The sequence below is a fragment of the Pyrgilauda ruficollis genome, unplaced genomic scaffold, assembly GCF_017590135.1.
Source record: "Pyrgilauda ruficollis isolate IOZ18807 unplaced genomic scaffold, ASM1759013v1 scaffold12, whole genome shotgun sequence".
NCBI classification, from domain to species: domain Eukaryota; kingdom Metazoa; phylum Chordata; class Aves; order Passeriformes; family Passeridae; genus Pyrgilauda; species Pyrgilauda ruficollis.
Window position 1 is genome coordinate 1,578,786 of NW_024510321.1, and position 17,888 is coordinate 1,596,673.

Sequence of the window (17,888 nt, forward strand, 5' to 3'; positions counted from 1 at the left end):
TTAAAGCAGGAGAGAACTGGTGAAAACAAAGACAAATCAGAGAGAAGGCTCAAAAGTGACAAATAACTTTGAATATTTCCATTTTTTCACATACAACAGCACATACCTAAAGCAGTTTGAAAAAAAAAACATTTCAGAAAGATGGTGAAATTCATCAGCCAGCACCACACTGCCTTTAAAATGAGAGATCCAGCCTGTACTCATCCCAGTTCAGCCAGGAGCTTGCTGGGTGACTCACTGGGATGAGCACTTTGACTTTTATTCACCCATTAGTCCTCTGTGTAAAGTGAAAATGACACTTGCCACTCTTGCAAAGCACAGATCTGCTAATAGGAAATGGCATGTAAATGTTATATATTATTGTTATTATTATAATTACTCATGTTGATTAGCACTGTGGTGTTTGTTAATTGGTTGTTAATATTATTAAAGAATTAGCAAGTTATGAATGATAATAATGATAATAATCTGTTAAATTTATTACCTGAGAATGCAGATTATTTTTCCCTTTTTCGCTGTTATTTAATGACCTGGCATCAACATGAGGAGTTTCTTCTTTCATCTCTTCCTACTTTTAACATCTCAAAACACTTTGAAAGGAAAATTTCATCATTCTAAGCCTTTTCACCTGCAATTGTAATGTGGTATTTAGGCCAAAGGCTTTGACCCAAACACAGGGATTTTCTCATCCAAGAGTGCTAAAACTGTGCTCAAATCATCCCTTTCTCCAAGGTCTTGTCCCTGCTGAGAAACCACTCAGCTTCCCTGAGACTGAACTGCTGCATGCTGCAGCTCAGCAGACAGAGCAAACTCCCAGCAATTCCATGTGGAAATGTTTTCATTGCTTGACCTGCCCTAAATAAATCCCAGGGAACCTATAATTTCAATCTGGGCTTCTAAGTTAAATGTGTAAGATCACATGGAATTGATATTGCTTAGCACAAAGAAAAGAAACACCAAGATGTGTAACTTGCCTGCTGAAAAGTAGCAGAATTGGACTTTTAGCTTTTTCCCCCCATTAAAATCCAGAATCTCACTGTGAAACTAAACGTTTGCACATGAAACAGATGGAATGGATCCATCTGTCATTGTGAAACAATTTGCAGCAAGTAATTACACTGCAAAAACTCCACAGAGTTTGGTGATACGTCAGGACTGAGAGTGATGACTGAACATGAACAATTCCAGACAAATTACTCGGGGCACACGTTTTTCTCATCAGCAAAGATAACACAGGATCCACTGGAGGAGATGAATGGATGGGGAACAGAGGGATTCTCCAGGCTGGAAGAAAAGGGATGGATCATTTTCTTTGGATTTGCCACTGTTGGAGTTTGAGGATTAATTTACAATATCTGCAAGTCAGAAGCCACGCCAAGGGAGTTGTGGATTACACACAAATGCTCCACAGTAGAAAAATTAGATAAAATGGTAGAGAAGTCTTCTTCCATGTGGATTTACTACATCTAGACTGAAATTTTGAATATCCCGTCCTAAATGTGTTGGTAAATTGGAACAAGTCTAGAGCAGGGAAATAAAAACAAGCTTTGGACAGGATGTGCTGATGAAAAAGGGAGGCACTCTTACATCAGCTGCAAATGCCCAGAGGATGGGGATCAATTGTTTAGGGGGCAGGTTGGATTATGAGCAAAATTATAATTAGAGGAAACTAAGTAAATGAAGAGTCTGATTTAATAATAGTATTTCCAAACAGAGGCTGTGTAGTAGATATGAAAATCTCCAAATTCACAAGAACCTGTAAATCTGTATTTGCATTTATTCATGTTTTAGAGTAGAGATGGATGAGCAGAACTGTAAGATCACAGTTATATGCACTAAAATCAATGAAAAAATGGCCATCTGAACAAAAAGGCAGGAACTTCATGGATACAGATTTTTAAAAGAAACTCTGCTATATAACAGGACACAAAAATATCCTGAGTTATCCCCTGAGAGATTGGCTGGATGTGACCTAAAGGGAGTTTTTTGACTCCAGTGTCTATGATTCACCATATAGCACACTCAGGATTTTCTTACTGCTGGGAACAAAAAATAAACTCAACCAAAAGTGACAGTCCTTTTCCATGGCTGGCTTCAGTTACCAGCTCAGAGCCACACTGTAATTGGATGTTGAGAGGAATAAAAGAGTCACTTTGAAAGACAAACTCTATTCTCAGTTCCACCTCTGCAAACTGCCACTGACATTTCTTTTTCCTTAACTGCTCTAAATTTTATAACAGGAAGCAGAATCTGGCCCCTCATGCTGAAGCCACAGTGGAGACTCCCCAGTTTTGGGCCAAAATCTACCAGAATCTGACTTTTGTCCCAGTCCTAAGCAGACATTGCCTCTGAACTGAAAGACAGAGAACACCCAGATGTTCTTAATAAAAAGCAGGACCATCTGCAGCAGATGCCCAACTAGTGTAGACTCTTAAAAATAAAAAAAGGAAACTGTGTCTACTGGAGTTTCTGGAACTGATTAAGTCACTGGCTTGGAAAAACAGATCCTTGCTCATGAGTCCAGCTCCCATGCAAGAGCCCAGCAGTGGAAAGAGATCCCCTCTACCATATAATTTGGAAAATAAGTGGAAAATGGTGTCTGAATCTCTGGGTAACTTATTTTATTTTTAGAGGGCAGGTGGTAAGAAATAGCTCTTACCTGCCCTGACCTCATTTACCATTTTGCTACTCCCGAGTCATTTTCTTCACTGGAGAATGGAAAAAATGCTGGAGTGGTGCATAACCATTTTTTGAGGGTTTAAATGTCACAATGTTTATAGAAAAGAAAAAGAAGTGTGAACTAGACACAGAAGCTTATCTATTTTTAGTCCACTCTGTTCTGAATTAATCTGATTTGGGTACACTGATAAGCTGTCTTGACTGAATTCAAGCCTTTTGTAATCCTGTGAATAATGTAAATGATTGTGTTAATTAAAATTAACAAAATCTGTGGTTTTCCAGTAGCAGGAGAATGTAGCTGACTTGAGCCACATGGGAAGGAGTTAAAATCAAGCTTTGTTTTCAGTCACACATAGATATCAGATCAGTAAAAACACATCCTTTGGTAATCACTTTCAAAATTTATAGAGGTGCTGCTGCTGCAAATGCAGGTGGGGCTGCTACAAGTATCTAACAAAAGCAAGAGAATTTCAAATAATATTCCTGGATCAAACACAAGATTTGCTGTTTATGACAGAACGTGCCTTCAGGAAAGATGTCCTCCTGTTGATGGAGAACTAGTGAAATCCTTACACAGGTTTTTCCTGAAGTAAATTAATACTTGTCACTCCTTTGAAAGTTTTAATCTATCTTTTAATTTTCATTATGACTGCAGTTAAAATATGACTATCAAAAGCAATTAAATGGAACAATTCCGTTGCATTAACAGCTATTTTAATTGTCTTTAATTTTTTTTTTTACTGGTAACAGAACCACCACTACAGCACAGAAAAGACAAACTGAACCAAGCCAGTAATTTCTCTGCTGCTTTACTTACTCCAAGCTGATCTTAAAAGTAATTATTTTCTTTTTAATTACATTTTTAATGGAAAGCATACCTGACAGACATCATAGTGCTCAAACAAGGACAGCAAACCAATATCACTGCGACTCGTGATGCCTTTCAAAATGGTGATATTGCCATTCCCAGAGTCCAGCTCAATCACATTGTTGAAAACATTGGACACAGCTTTGCCAGTCAAAAGCAAGTTCACCAATTCCTGTTTGGGACATGTTTGAAATAAAGGAAAAAAAAAAACCAAAACAAAGAAAACAAAAACCAAACAGTAGTTGATCAGCACAAGACTGATTCAGAATTGATGTGAAGTTACACATGTGCATGACCCCCAGTTTATGGATTGGCTTTAGGTTTATGGTTAGGATTAAAATTGATTATAAGAAGATTCCAGATATTTTGGTCAAAGTCTCCCAAAGTAAAATGAGGAAATTATAAAATCATAGAATATCCTGTGTTGGAAGAGACCCACAAGTATCATCCAGTCCAGCTCCTGGACCTGCAAGACACCCCAACAATCCCACCCTGTTCCTGACAGCTTTGTCTAAATCCTCCTGGAGCTCTGGCAGCCTTGGGGCTGTGACCACTCCCTACTTCTAAAAGTGAGAGACCCCATGACTGGCTGTCCATTTTTTTGACCATTTGGGTTCATCTTGGGTGCAGCCCTGGCTGGGCTCTTGTGCTGCCCAAGGTGGATCCATGGAGGCCTTTGAATAAATCCCTGCTTTATTCTTTAACTGTGTCCAGCCTCTGTTCTAGGTCAGCCTTCTCAAGGCATACAGGATGCTGTGAGAGACAGTAGTGAAAGCTTTGCTGAAGTCCAAATATTAGAGGAGTTTTCAATTTTCATCCTTCTGGACGCAAACTGCTGATAATTTATTTACTCTCACATCCAACTCTCAAACACCTCATGTAAGTGTTGTTTTGGGGTTTTTTTAATGAAAATGTTTTGTTTCCCTTCTTCTCTACAATGAAAAGTACAGCATGACTTATATAAACTCAAAGCCTGTCCAGTACTACATGACATTTCTATATGTGCTTAGTGATGTATTTTGTATGTTGGATAAGATTTGTTAAATTATGATTCTTTCTCACTGATTATTTCTGGATGAAATTAAGTCTCCTTCAGTAAGACATTTACCCATATGGACCCTGATCACCAAGGTATTGATATTTCCTAGAGATAATGATTATTTTTGATTATTTTATTGATTTATTATTTAATTGATTATTATTATTTATTATTTCCTCTCCAGTTGAAGCAGGGATGTGTCACAGGCTAAACACCTGTGAGAGGGTGGGTGGCATTTGCACATGTGAGTGTGCCTGAAGTTCAAGAACAGAGATATTGGATATTTTTCTCAGCTAACATCCCACCAGGACCAGCTGGGGTGCATGAAAACAGAGCTAACAGCAGACTGTGCTGCAGCAGTGAACCAGCTCCCTATTAATAAATAACATATGGCTAAAACCAGGAGGGGAAATTACAAAGAGAAAGTTTCCAGAAAAAAAAAATACTGCAAATTACCATGCCCAAAGACATGAATAACTCTGGTACGGCCAGTTTGGAACTGGTTTTAAAAACACTGCACACAATTACAGCTCTGTGTTTCTCCTGAAGGATTCCCCAGAGTTTATAGGCTTTTAATAATATTTTTAGCACTTCTTATTCACCATCACTGATGTTGCACCACCTTCTTGAGGAATCATTGTCTGGTCACAGCACAAAAGTCCTCTAGCAACAAGAGAGGAGCATGAAGCTTGCCTTTGGCAGCCAGAAGGGCAAGAGATGGGATCCTGGGATCACTGAGGAGCTGTAGGATCAGACATGGAACCTCAGGCACTTTTCTGGAGGGCAGGGAGGGAACACAGCAGTATCTCAGCACTGAAATCAACCAAGGAGTCCCAAAGAGGCAGATGAGAGGACATGGACACACAGGTACAGGCACATGCAGGCCAAAAAACCAGCCTGCAAAGCAGAACCTCCGAAAGCAAAGACAACAATGTCCCAAGACACGAGGAAAAAGAAAAAAGGATGAAGGTGCTTGACAATATGGGAATAAGGGAAAAAAAACAAAAGGAAATTGGTGGAGATTTTATAGCATAAATCTCCACCAATTTATTTTCATAAATCATTTTTCCCCCATTAATAAAATGGCGGCAAAAGAGCTGCAGAGGGGCTTTTCACAAGGGCATGGAGTGATGGAATGGCCTTCAGCTGAAAGAGTGTAGGTTTAGCTGATATTAAGAAGAAATTCTTTTCTGTGAGGGTGGTGAGGCCCAGGCACAAGTTGACCTGAGAGGATGTGGATTCCCATCCCTGGAAATGTTCAAGAACAGGCTGGATGGGGCTTGGAGCAAGCTGGGAGAGGGGAAGGTTGGAAGGGTTGGAACAAGATAAGCTTTAAGGTCCCTTCTAACCCAAACCATTCCGTGATTCCATGACTTTATGACTGAAAAATAAGAAATCCATCTCTTCCCAGAGGTCAGTTCACAGCAGAGGCACAGGACATCCCCAGAACTGGACCTTTAGCTCACCTGGGTGCAGTAGCCATGGCTGCCGATCAGGCGGTTTGTGAGCACGTCGAAGTCATTGCGCACCCTGAAGAGGAAAACACAAGTTTAAAACCAATTAAATTTCAATACAGCTGCATCTTTTCACTAGGCCTAACATCTCTAAATCTTATTGAAAAACAAAACCAAACTGTTTCCCAACCATAAATACAGCCTTGCAATTTTTGAGTCCTTACAAGGTGATTTTTTACATGGCAAAAAAAAAAAAAAACAAAAAAAAAAACATCTCAACTAAACCTGTGGGAAGACCAAGTTTGGTAGAGCTTGAAGGAAACAGCTGTAGAGAAGAAAATAAGTCATTGTCACCATCAGTTAGAATTTTAGAAATTAGAATTGCTGCACTGTTCGTGTGACAGAATCACAGAATGGGCGAGGTTGGAAGGGACCTCTGGAGGTCCCTTTGTCCACCCCATGTCTGGTACCTGTAGCCAATTTTTTTCCATCCACATCTGGGTGGTTTCTGAATCTCTCTAAGGAGACAAACTCCACAAAGTACCTGGGCAACACATTCCAGTACTCAGATAAGATCTGCTGTTTGCTGCTCCTATCATAAATACTTGTAATATATCCATACAATCTATACACTACATTGTCCATGAAAAAAATGAAAAAAAAAAACCAAAACCCTCTAGGTGCACACATTTATAATGGTGCTGTGTGGCCCCTAATTATATGTTGTGACACCAAAGAGAAAAGTCAGTGAAACTGCATTGCCCATAATTATGGAGTAATGTGTCCCCAAACTAAGTTCACTATCTCATAACTCCTGGAATTACTCAATTAGTGATTGGTTGATGGCCTAAACCATAAAGGTTGTAACTGTGATCATTTTTTATTCTGCAGATATAATGGAATTGCAAACATTATTTTATACATGAATAAATGTTTAATCTAGATTTGAGGAAAATCAATGTTCTGGGGGAGTTGTGGCAATAAAACCCACTGATTAATTCTATGGGTCATAAAAAAGCTATTTTCCTTCAGTATCCAATATGTTGATGTCAATTGTTTTGACTCCATCCTTATTTTGATATTGCTACTGAGGTGGAGAGAATGCCTGAATAATGATCAATTAAAATTTAGTTATTCTACACATATCCAGGCTCCTCATTCCCATTTGTCTTGCCAAATCTATGCATACAAATATCCATGTTTCTTGGCAATTGACACAATTAATTTTGTTTTAAAATGAAAATATTTTGTTTCTGACAAATCAGGAGTTGAATTGATGTGGTCAGGGTAAAGCTAGCTGGAAATTTCCCCTTAACATTGACACACATGCTCCATTAAAAATGTATTTATTAAGTAAAAAGTCAGGATATTTCCTGTCTTCATCACAAACTTCAGATAACTATATTTTCATAGGTTTTCTTTGAATGCCAAAATCAGAATGTAATATATAATTTTGAGGTTTATAACCCTAAAAGTATTTAAAATAATTTTGGAAAAGTCACAGGCATGGAATCACAATTCCCACACATTAGATAATTATTTTCTCACAGGATTTCTTTGGATGCCAAAATCAGAATGTAACATATAATTTTGAGGTTTACAGCCCTAAAAGTATTTAAAATAATTGAAAGAAAGTCACAGTTGTGGAAGCACAATTCCCAAACTTTAGGTAATTATTTTCTCATAGGATTTCCTTGAATGTAACGTATAATTTCAAAGTTTACTGCCCTAAAAGTGCTTAAAATAATTTAAAGAAAGCCAAAGTCATGGAATCACAATTCCTACACTTTAGATAATTATTTTCTCACAGGATTTCTTTGAATGTAACATACAATTTTGAGGTTTACTGCCCTAGAAGTATTTAAAATAATTAAGAAAAAAGTCACAGAACCACGATTCCCATTTTGAAAAATGCATTTTATCCCTTTGGTAAAAACACATTCCATCCCTTTTAAAAACACATATCTTAAAGACAATTCACAAGTCAGTGTCAGACATAACAAAGTGCCACTGACGTCTCTTGCTCGTGTGAAATCAAAGGAAAGGCTGGGGAAAGTGTGCCCGTGACATGGAAAACTCCCTTGTGCACCACTGCAAGGCATGGATGGGATGATAAAAATCTTTGGATTTTGGCCATTTTTCAGTTTTAGCAACGGCCTCATCTCGCCAGCACCGCAGGCAGAATGTCCAACATGCGTCAGTCGGGGACGAGGGGACATACGCCACACACAATGGCAGGAAGCTCTAATTCCATCTGTAGGCACAAACAATCTGGGAGTCTGGAGGTGGATCTCAGCTCCTGCAGAAGAAGCACAACATCTGCCTTCGCCATCAGCCCCGCTGCTGAGGAAACCGACGTCAGGCGCGCGGCCGCGGGATTTACACCTCCGCTCCACGCGGGATTTACACCTCTGCTCCACGCGCCTGGGGCTCCTCTTCCCACCTGCCAAAGGCTCCCCGGCCTCTCTGCAGGTGTGTTTGTGGTGTTTCAGGTGCAAGTGCACCTCGTGATTTGTAAATATATCAGATGGCCACTATTCTGTGGGTGTTTTCTGCCGCGGTGCGGAGACGTTCATTTGGGACACTCAAATCTGAAGTGTCTGTTCGTTCTGCTGTGCTGGCTATCAGATGTCAATGCAGACATAATCTATAAATCATTATCACTAATATGACTCCCCCAGCATGGAATTTTCCATTTGTAGTTTTTAAATCACTTTAGAACAGAAAGAAAACCCATTAATTTGAAGCCAGGAGCCTTTTAATAATCCCAGTGATCATCAGACAAGGATTTTGAATTCCTTTTTAATTTACAGCCCAACACGCCACGTGCTGCTGTAACAGAATCACAGATCAGTAAACAGACACTAAAAAGCAACAGTGTAAATGGTAAATATTCCTTTCTCGTGCTGTATTATCACTATTTTCCAGTGTTGTGATAGCTCATATCCCAGCTGGAGAGATGGGTAGGAGAATGTTGGCTGCTAGAGCAGAACAGTGGGGTTTGTCTTTCCTGGTAATATTATAAAATCTGTTTAAAAAAATAAAATTATCCAGGCAGAAAGCAAGATACTGATTTTTTGACTCTCCTGGATAAAGATTTTAAATCAAGCCTGTGTTGCATATGCAGTTTTCAGAAGAAATCATTCCCTGTGCTGACACAAATCCAAAAGTTGACAATGAGAATTTGCTAAATTTCAGGTCACTTGTAAATCTCCCAGCTTGGTTTTTAGTTTTAGTTGTAATGTGTGTGATGTGCTTTATGCCTGCATGAAACCAGGGAAGACAGTTTGGATTCCAAAATATGTACAGAAAGTGGAGGTGTTTTAATATGCTCACAGAACTTAAACAGCACGGCAAAACTCAGCTCCACATGGTTTATTCACTCTGAGCCCTTCTTTTAAAAATTATTTGTATTAAACCCTTTTTTCTCCCCGAAAAAAGAGTAATTGTGAGCTCTTATCCTGAGGCTTCACTGTCCTTTCAGTCCTCATGCAAGCAAACATTTTTCTCACATTATTATCACACAAAATGAACAACATTATGTGGTGAAACCAAAAGATCTGTAAGGTGGCTTCAGAGTAAAAACTTAATTTATGGCATCTGGAGAAATCTCCTCATGACAGAAATCACCAAAATACAGCTGGTGTGAATTATATCTATATTTTCATGGTTTTTAATGCTGCTGGGTTTAAGGCAGGGATGCCTGAAAGTCCTTCCAGAAAATATCTTTATATACTATAAATTAGTTTCCTCTCCATGCTTCTGTTGGTGAATCTGTGTTTATCTTCAGCCTGGTTGTAACTGTTGGTTTCAAGTTATAATTAATGTGTTTATAGAGGATGTTAAGTACTAAAGGTGGACAGATGTTCTGAGCCAACCTTTGACTGCTCTGAATTGTCACAGCCATACTGACACCATTTGCTGACTTCCAGACAGTTATTAGAAATCTGCCTAGATATCAATCCATTCTGGGATATAAAAATAGAAAAAAAAAAAAATCTAAAAGCTAAAGACAGATGGACAAAACAACCATTTGAAAGAAGAAACTTTAATGTCATTATAAACCTTAGCACTGATGGTGCATTGATAAAATACACTTCAGTGATCAGCATGGATTCAATAAAGTTTTAAAAGTGCATAAATACAAATCCAAAATATAAATTTTTCAGCACTGGAATCTCCAATATAACATAACCTGCAATCAGATGAACTTTTCCTTAGCAAAAACTAAGTGAAATAAATGTTTTTCAAATGCTTGACATATATTTACTCTCAATTTACTTCCAGAAAAATTCTTGACAAGTCTTCAATGGAAAATAATTAAATATTGAATACAAATGTCCCATACAAACTGTAATAGGAATAATCCCAGACTACCACAATGTGAGTCAGTTCATGCCATAGGTATCACGTGGCTTGATAACAAAATAAAATAATATAAAAGAGAAATAATATAAAATAATAAAATAGTATAAAAGAAAAAAGAGTGCATTTCAGTAAGTGCTGGCTGGTTCACAGTCCTGAACTCTGAGGCAAAGCTGCCACAGAAAATTGGTGACCTCACTTTGTTCATGGCAACAGACAGTCACATTAACAAACACACAATTACAAGTCTACTCCCAAAATAGATTTGGGGCTGGCAGGGAGAAAAAACTCATCTTCAAGCATAAAGATTTCAAATAATTACAATGGGGATATGGAAAATGACAGGATGGGTGACTGCTTTATTGTGTAAATGTTCCAGAATATTTCTTTTTTTTTTTTTTAATACTGGCACATGGCAAAGCTTTTAAATTAATGTTCAAAGAAGAAGGGAAGAGCCCCCCTAAAAACCAAAAAATAAAATATTGTTTGGGATTCAGACCAGGGGAAGCAAGGAAGTGGCTTCATTCTTTATTTATCACTTTTGCCACATACCTGCTAATTTCACAAAGTTCTTAAAATGGTCTGCAGGTTAATTCATCAGCTCTGCTGCTCTACTGTGCTGACAAAATATGGGAAGTATTTATATTTCATAGGGATAGATCTGATGGGAAAAATGATTCATCCATTGGCATGTACAACCCACTATTTCATTTTTTAAAAGAAATTATCTTTCTGACTGAATGCAACATCCTCCTGAGACAGAACAAGCAAAGATATTAAATCTGTATCTGTCTCACTATATTGACCCTGAATAATCTGAATGTGTGAAAGTAACCTGCTAAAATTTGGCCAAAATCTGACAATTTATTTGTTACTGCTCCATTTTGTAGTAGAATCATACTTAATTCTTCCACACCTCTGCAGTCTTTTAATCAACATCCTTTATTTCCCTAAAATAAAATTTAAAAAAAAATACTTTCTGAAATGCTTTGATTCTCTAAAGGAAAGGAAAAAGGGAGAAAACATGGTTGGAAAGATGAAAAAGCTGATCAATCACTGCAGGGCAGGGTTCATATCACTGATTTTTTATACCTAAAGATGAACACATAAACAGGCAACCCCCCTGGAATTTTTTAAATTTGTGCACATGGAGAGAAACTGGTACATCCTGAAGGAAATTTAGATGACCTTGTTCAGGTAATTTGCAAAGTAGAGGAAGAAACTTCAGGAAAATTCCTTTTCTCCATCTGATGAACACAGTAAAAGGAGCCTGGCACAACCTAGCCATGGCCACCAAGGACTGGAGGGATAAATCATAAATATTCTGGCACTGAAGACAGACTGAGTCTAATTTTTAATTTTTTTAGATGAAAAGCTGGGAAGTGAGAAATAAGGTTGATAGAGAAATAAAAACACCCTGAAGCCATTCTTTGAAGAAGACTCCTCAACTGGATAAACCAATTAAAAGTTCAATTTCTCTAAGTTAGCTTACTACAGATTTTAGCTCAACAGAATCTGAGCATTTAGATATTGTAGGGTCAGAGGAATTTCTGATGGTCAGAAGGAAGGAGATTTAAAAAACTGGAGCAGTTTTCCTGTGGGAAGAGGCTGCAGAGACCAGGATCATTTCACTCCATCAGGACACGACTGGTGGACTCCAAGGTAAGGAGATGATTAAGGAAAATTTCCTCACTACTTTTCAAAACTTGAATTCCACACCACTCCTTAAACTTAATGGGAAATTCAAGGGGAAAAAAAAGAAAAAAAGGAAAAATTCTTTCACAAAACACATTTCTGCACTGCCACAGGGGTTGTGGAGGCCAAATGGATTAAAGGGTTTAGAGAAATTCGTGGAGGGCAGGTTTCATCAAGGGCTAATAAACTCAGTGACCTGGCAGCTTGGGAAATCCTGGGATTACTGCTGGAACCATGGAGAATATTCCAGCAGAATGATCCTTCACTGCATTTGTTAAGAGAGTTTCCTGTCTTTTCCCTATCAAGGCTTGCAGAACCTTGCCTTGATCCTACAGGAGCAGTCCTATGGAACCAAGGGGCAGCTAAACCCACAAATCTCAGGTTGTCCCCAGAAGAATATTCCATGTTTATATCAGCCCTGGCGTGGATTACAGCCACACACCACACTGGGATAAAGCAGAATTGTGGAGAGGGAGAAGAGAAGATGATGTTCTCTGCCTGTGGCAGGTAAAACCCAGCCATCCCAGTTACTCTCTTTCACAGAAATTCACATTTCTTGGTCGTTTTCTCAGCTTTCCATGCTCTTCTCAGTGGTAGCTCAGGCCCCTGGAATCTGGTCACACTCTGATGAGGTTTACTGATGCACTTTCTCTCTGTACTAACACTGATCTTTAAATTAAATCACTTTCCCTGCCTTCCTTGTTTATTTACAACCACCACCATCCCAGTTTTTAGGAAACAGTTATGTCCCACCTCAAAATTTGCTTTTTTTAAGGCTAGAAAACATAAAAACTTTTGTTCTTTTCGAACAATTTGATAAAACAAAGTCCTTCTTCCCTGGTCTGTGCTTTTCCTACACTTCCCTCAGATTTACTGTGTGAACCCAGCCTGCCATGGTGTTTCTCTAAGGACACATCAGTGCCTTGCACAATCCATTAACATTTCTACACCTCCTAAAACTATTCTGATACACCCTCAGAGCAGATCCAAGGCTATTTTTTACTGCTGGCTCAGAGGCACTGTGTGCTCTGCTGCTCCTCATCCTGCCATTCACAGCTGATGAACCCCCCAGGACAGTAGTGAGCAGGCTCTGTTTACAAAACCTTGCACTTTCTGTAGTGAAAATAAATTCCTTTTTTATTGCCCTCATCAGGAGGCTGAGCCAACTCTTTTTTTTACAGCACGATTTGTTCTCTGTATTGACAGGGCCTTTCAGCTTTTCAGTCATCAGGTCACTTCAGCAGCACACCACTCCCTTCTTCCATCTCAGTGTCCCAAATGTTATTAAAAAAAAAAAAAAAAAAAAAAAAAAAAAAAAAAAAAAAAAGGGGGGGGGGGGAAAAAAAAAAAAAAAAAAAAAAGCCCTGAAATTTTTAACCTTTCTGAGCACAAAGAAATGTTAAAAGTTTTTCCCTATCAGCCCTGTGTGTAAGAATCAAACCTTTTGAGGCAGTTTTAATTCTGGTAGCCTTTCTAAATCCAGTGATGCCCCCCCTGCATCTGCCATCAGGAATGTTTTTAATTTTTAAAGATCAAGTCTGAGCCTTTTAATGGCTGGAGTTTTTGAACTAAAAGATTCTTTTTAAGATAGGTATGTATGTGATAATTTTTGATAATAATTGTATTAATCATGATACCTTTCAATGTGTGCAGAGATTAATTAGTAAGGCCATTATAAGAGTGGTTTTGGTGGAAAAAAAAAGGGGGCGATATTGGGGTACACAAAGCAGAGAGTACTTTGGACTTTATAAGCATAAGAGATTTGGTAACAGGATGCTTTGGCAAGAGCAAACAGAACTTTGAGGATTAAATCAAGATTGTAAGAAATCAAATCAGACAGATTTACTGGAAAAAAGAAAATTACATCAAGACTTCTGCAAGCAGGAGATGTTTAAAATGTCTAAGTTTGTTTATGTGACCTTTAACATGTTTTAAATCATGTAGTAAACATCACTAGCCTTCCTAGAACAGTATATAAGCATTTGTAGTCCACAATAAAATCAGATTCTCTGACCATCACACGAGTCCCCACCTCCCTCTTCATCACTGATATTAATGTGGGGAATAAAACATTTTAATCCCAGACTGATCATTGACAAACTCCATCAGTCACCTTGCCCACGCTAACAACACTTTTCTGAGTCCCTTTCCTTATCATCTTTAGAATTCTTAAAAGATGTGTTATTTTCACATCAGTAAATGATTTTTCATTTGACATATCAAATAAAAATCTCTTATTAGGTCCCCATTAACTAATTTTATTATCTTTTTTTTTATTTTTTGGGGTTTTTTTAGTTTAACTACCAATTCTCCATTTGCTTCTATAACTGCAAGTCAAGTTACTCTATATTTAAATAAGACATGACAAAGGTAAGCTTTTAGGATCAGGTCCATTCATAAAGTCTGGCACAGCAAGAGAAAGCTTGAAAGTGCTGAATAAATTTAGGAATTCGGTGTATTTTTTCCTTCCCATTGTGTAGCCATCATCACTTTTTCAGGTTAAATTCCACCTGCCACTAATTTGATGCAGTTATTATGCATGAACTCCAACCAGCCATGCTGGCTTTGCACCTGCTGCTCTCCTTACTGAAAGGCAGAATAACATTTTAGACCTGGAGCATTCTTTACATTATTCCTGGTATCAGCCACCTCCACTCTTCACAGAAACCTCACATCTTTTCCTGATATCTTTGTATTAATAAGATAAGGAAATAATTTGTTGTTTCATTTCCTCACGTCTGACCTCATCTGAACCACATTTTTTCTCCATTTTCCAACACCAGGACTCAGACCACTGATGACAGAGAAGGTTGTTGCTCACCACACTTTTCTCATTCCTCTGCACTATTTCAAGAAGTCAAGAAACTCCCCAGAGAATGAGCTAGTAATCTTCTCTTTCTTCAGTCCCTCGGCTTTTTGATTTATCCTGATCAGTTCCACAGGGGGCTGGATGTTTCAGGGGAGCAATCTGTTTTTATTCCCACAAGTGACCTTCCTGCTGCACATCCACACCAAACTCGCTGTCACTCAGCCTCTAGTTCTCCACTTCTGTTCTGTGAACCCAGCTGGTGACACAGCTGAAATTCCTGAATTTCCTGACCAGGGAAACAGGAGTCACATGTCTCAATTAGTGGGCAAACTCCACGTTTTCCCCCATTTATTATTTTTGGCACTGTTTCCCAGTTCCCCAATCCCTCACCTATCAAGATAACGAACAAAACCAGCATAAAAACATCTTTGTCTTCTTGATTCTGCCCCTTTTTTCTCAGTTGAATCTCATTTACTCATTTTTCTTTACCACTAACCTTTGTTCCCTGTCCTCCAGTGCAGCAAACACCCTCAAACCTAATCCAACCTTTCCTCTTCTTTGCCTTTGTGGTCACATTTCCACTTGGGTCACATTCCTTATTTACAGTGTTAAATAGCTTCCTTATATTCACATTTTATTTGGCAAATCCTACACCTTTCTCTAGAGTGAGACCCCACTCTCCTTTCCTTTATTTTGTCTTCCAAACCCCCTTTTCCCACCACCTTTTGTGCCTGGGTCCCCTCTCTCTCAAGCATTATTAGAAAGTGACATTTCACACATCAATCTATTCCCTTTTTGAAAGCACAAAGTTTCAAATCTTGCTCTCACATCCTCCCACAAATATTGCTAAGGCTGTCACTGATCATCCCTGTACTCTTGCCTTTTTTTTTGAAGGAAAAACATTAAATTCCTTCAAGCAAACTCCCTTCTTTATTACCTTCAGCAGCTGCATTCATTATTCTGCATTTATTAATTGATTCATGTTGCCAGCAGCTCTTGCCCAGTGAACATTTTGGCTACAAGGGCCTCTGCCCAATTCCCACAACAGAACCCCAAAGGAAGGGAAGATCCTTAAAATTAGGAATTGCATGCAACCCACTGAGCAGGAGGCACAGAAGTTCATTCACCCCAAAAAAAAAAAAAGGGCTCAATTTTTCCCCACCAAGGTCTGGATCCCACAAATTCTCTCCTATTTGCTCCTCCCCCTGCTCCTGGTAAATCTAACCTGACTTTCTCATGTTGAAACATCACAAATGGCTCTTGGAGAGCTATGAGATTCTTAAATACATTTTTAAAATATTTTTTTTGTGTCCAGCTCCTTGTTTTTTAGCACTGTAACATAATTGGCAGCTGTTTCCCCTCAAAACCAGCAGCTTCCCTGTGTTTTTCAAACACCAAAAGCTGTAAAAAACCACGGTGACACCTGTTTATGTTACATAACTGCAAGCCCTGAGTGCAAACTGCTCCCAGATACAACTTCCCCCTGCTGCTGCTCTCCCAGGCACCCTCAAGTGGAGGGGAAACTACCTTTAAAAAGGTTTTCCCAGAAAACTGGCTCACAGGAAAACCTACTTCCATCAAGAGCTGAGAGTGCCCCAAGTGATGGGAACCCTCATGAGAAGCTGGAATTGGAATTTTCCCCCTGGCCCAGCCAAGAGGATATTTCACAGAAAGCTTTTCTTCAGCATCAGGAGAGAAGGTGAGTCTCAGGGGAACTCCAAATTAGAGACTGGCTCTGGCACAGGAAAAGGTGTCAGCAAAGGAAAGTGGATTGAGGGTGGGGGACCCTTTGTTCCACCCACAGCTCATGAGCCATCACTTTCCTTTTCGAAGTCCTGAAAGAGATTTAAAGTCCAGTAATGTGTCAGAATTGAGGTTATTTTACAGTAAATGATACAGAAAGGATATAGGAAAAGATACAGAAAAAAAAAAATTATTACTGCAGTAATGATCATTTCCTGCTACTAAAAATAATAAGTAGAATAGAAATAGAATAAAAACTAATAAAATAAAAACTTCTCTTGATGAGTAAGGCAGACAGAACTGTTAAAATTATATATAAAAAAAATATATATATAGTTTGCCAATGGGCCAGAAGAGGAAGATTCTTGTAAGATTGCTTGCAACCAGATAAATGATTACAGAGGGAAACCCAAGATGATAAACAGATATATTTAACCATGGTAAAGGGCATAATAATGGGCAACATTTAACCTGATTTGGTGCTTCTGCATGTTTTTATTTCAAAGATGGAGCAGAATGGCAGATTAAGGAGATTTAACTTCTCCAGTTAGGTAAAATAGTACCACAGGAATGAAGAATAAGTGCACAGAATAACATAATTTTAATAATTTGATTCCCTCAAGTGAAAAACTGTTCATTAAGAGATTTCAGAGAAGGAGATTAATTGGTAATAATCAAGGACAGAGTTATTGGGTGTGAGAAATCCTACACTGATAAGGAGTCATAATGTGACAATAACAACTGGCTTTTGAAATGCACACTGGCTATTGAAATAAATAAATCAAATAAAGAAATGCACAAAAACACCAACTCCAAACAACCAAAATTCCCCAACACCAAAATGGGAACAGCACAAATAACTCTGAAACAGGTCTGACCACCCTCCTCTGGAGCAGTAAGGGCTACAGAAATGCAGTTAATAGAGCTGTGGGATCACAGCAAGGAAGAAGATGTTGACGTGTATTTTCCAAGGTTTATGAGCAGCCAACCTTAATGAAGTACACAGCCTCCTCCTGACTTGCAAAATCAGTCTCCTTTTTTATTTTTCCCACAACTAAAGCCATTGTTTTACTTATTCTCACAGCAACACCTCAGAGAAAACATGAAAAAAAGACCCAGTGGCCAATCCTGACTGGAGAGTGACACGTGACCTGCTACCAGTAACTGAGAAAGAATCCCCAGGTCCACAAAAATGATGCAAACAGAGGAATTTTGATTTGTGAGCAGCACAACGAG

The 17,888-nt window shown here is 38.6% G+C and overlaps 1 protein-coding gene across 1 annotated transcript in view; it reads right to left on the bottom strand.

Moving 5' to 3' along the window:
- The window catches only part of MINDY4 (MINDY lysine 48 deubiquitinase 4), a 70,707-nt gene that overhangs the window by 15,476 nt on the left and 37,343 nt on the right, over positions 1-17,888 (bottom strand). The window contains exons 14-15 of the mRNA XM_041490173.1: positions 6,053-6,116; positions 3,558-3,719 (exon numbers count right to left, since the gene is read on the bottom strand). Coding sequence (XP_041346107.1) covers positions 3,558-3,719; positions 6,053-6,116 — 226 coding nt within the window. The remainder of the gene's footprint in view (positions 1-3,557; positions 3,720-6,052; positions 6,117-17,888) is intronic.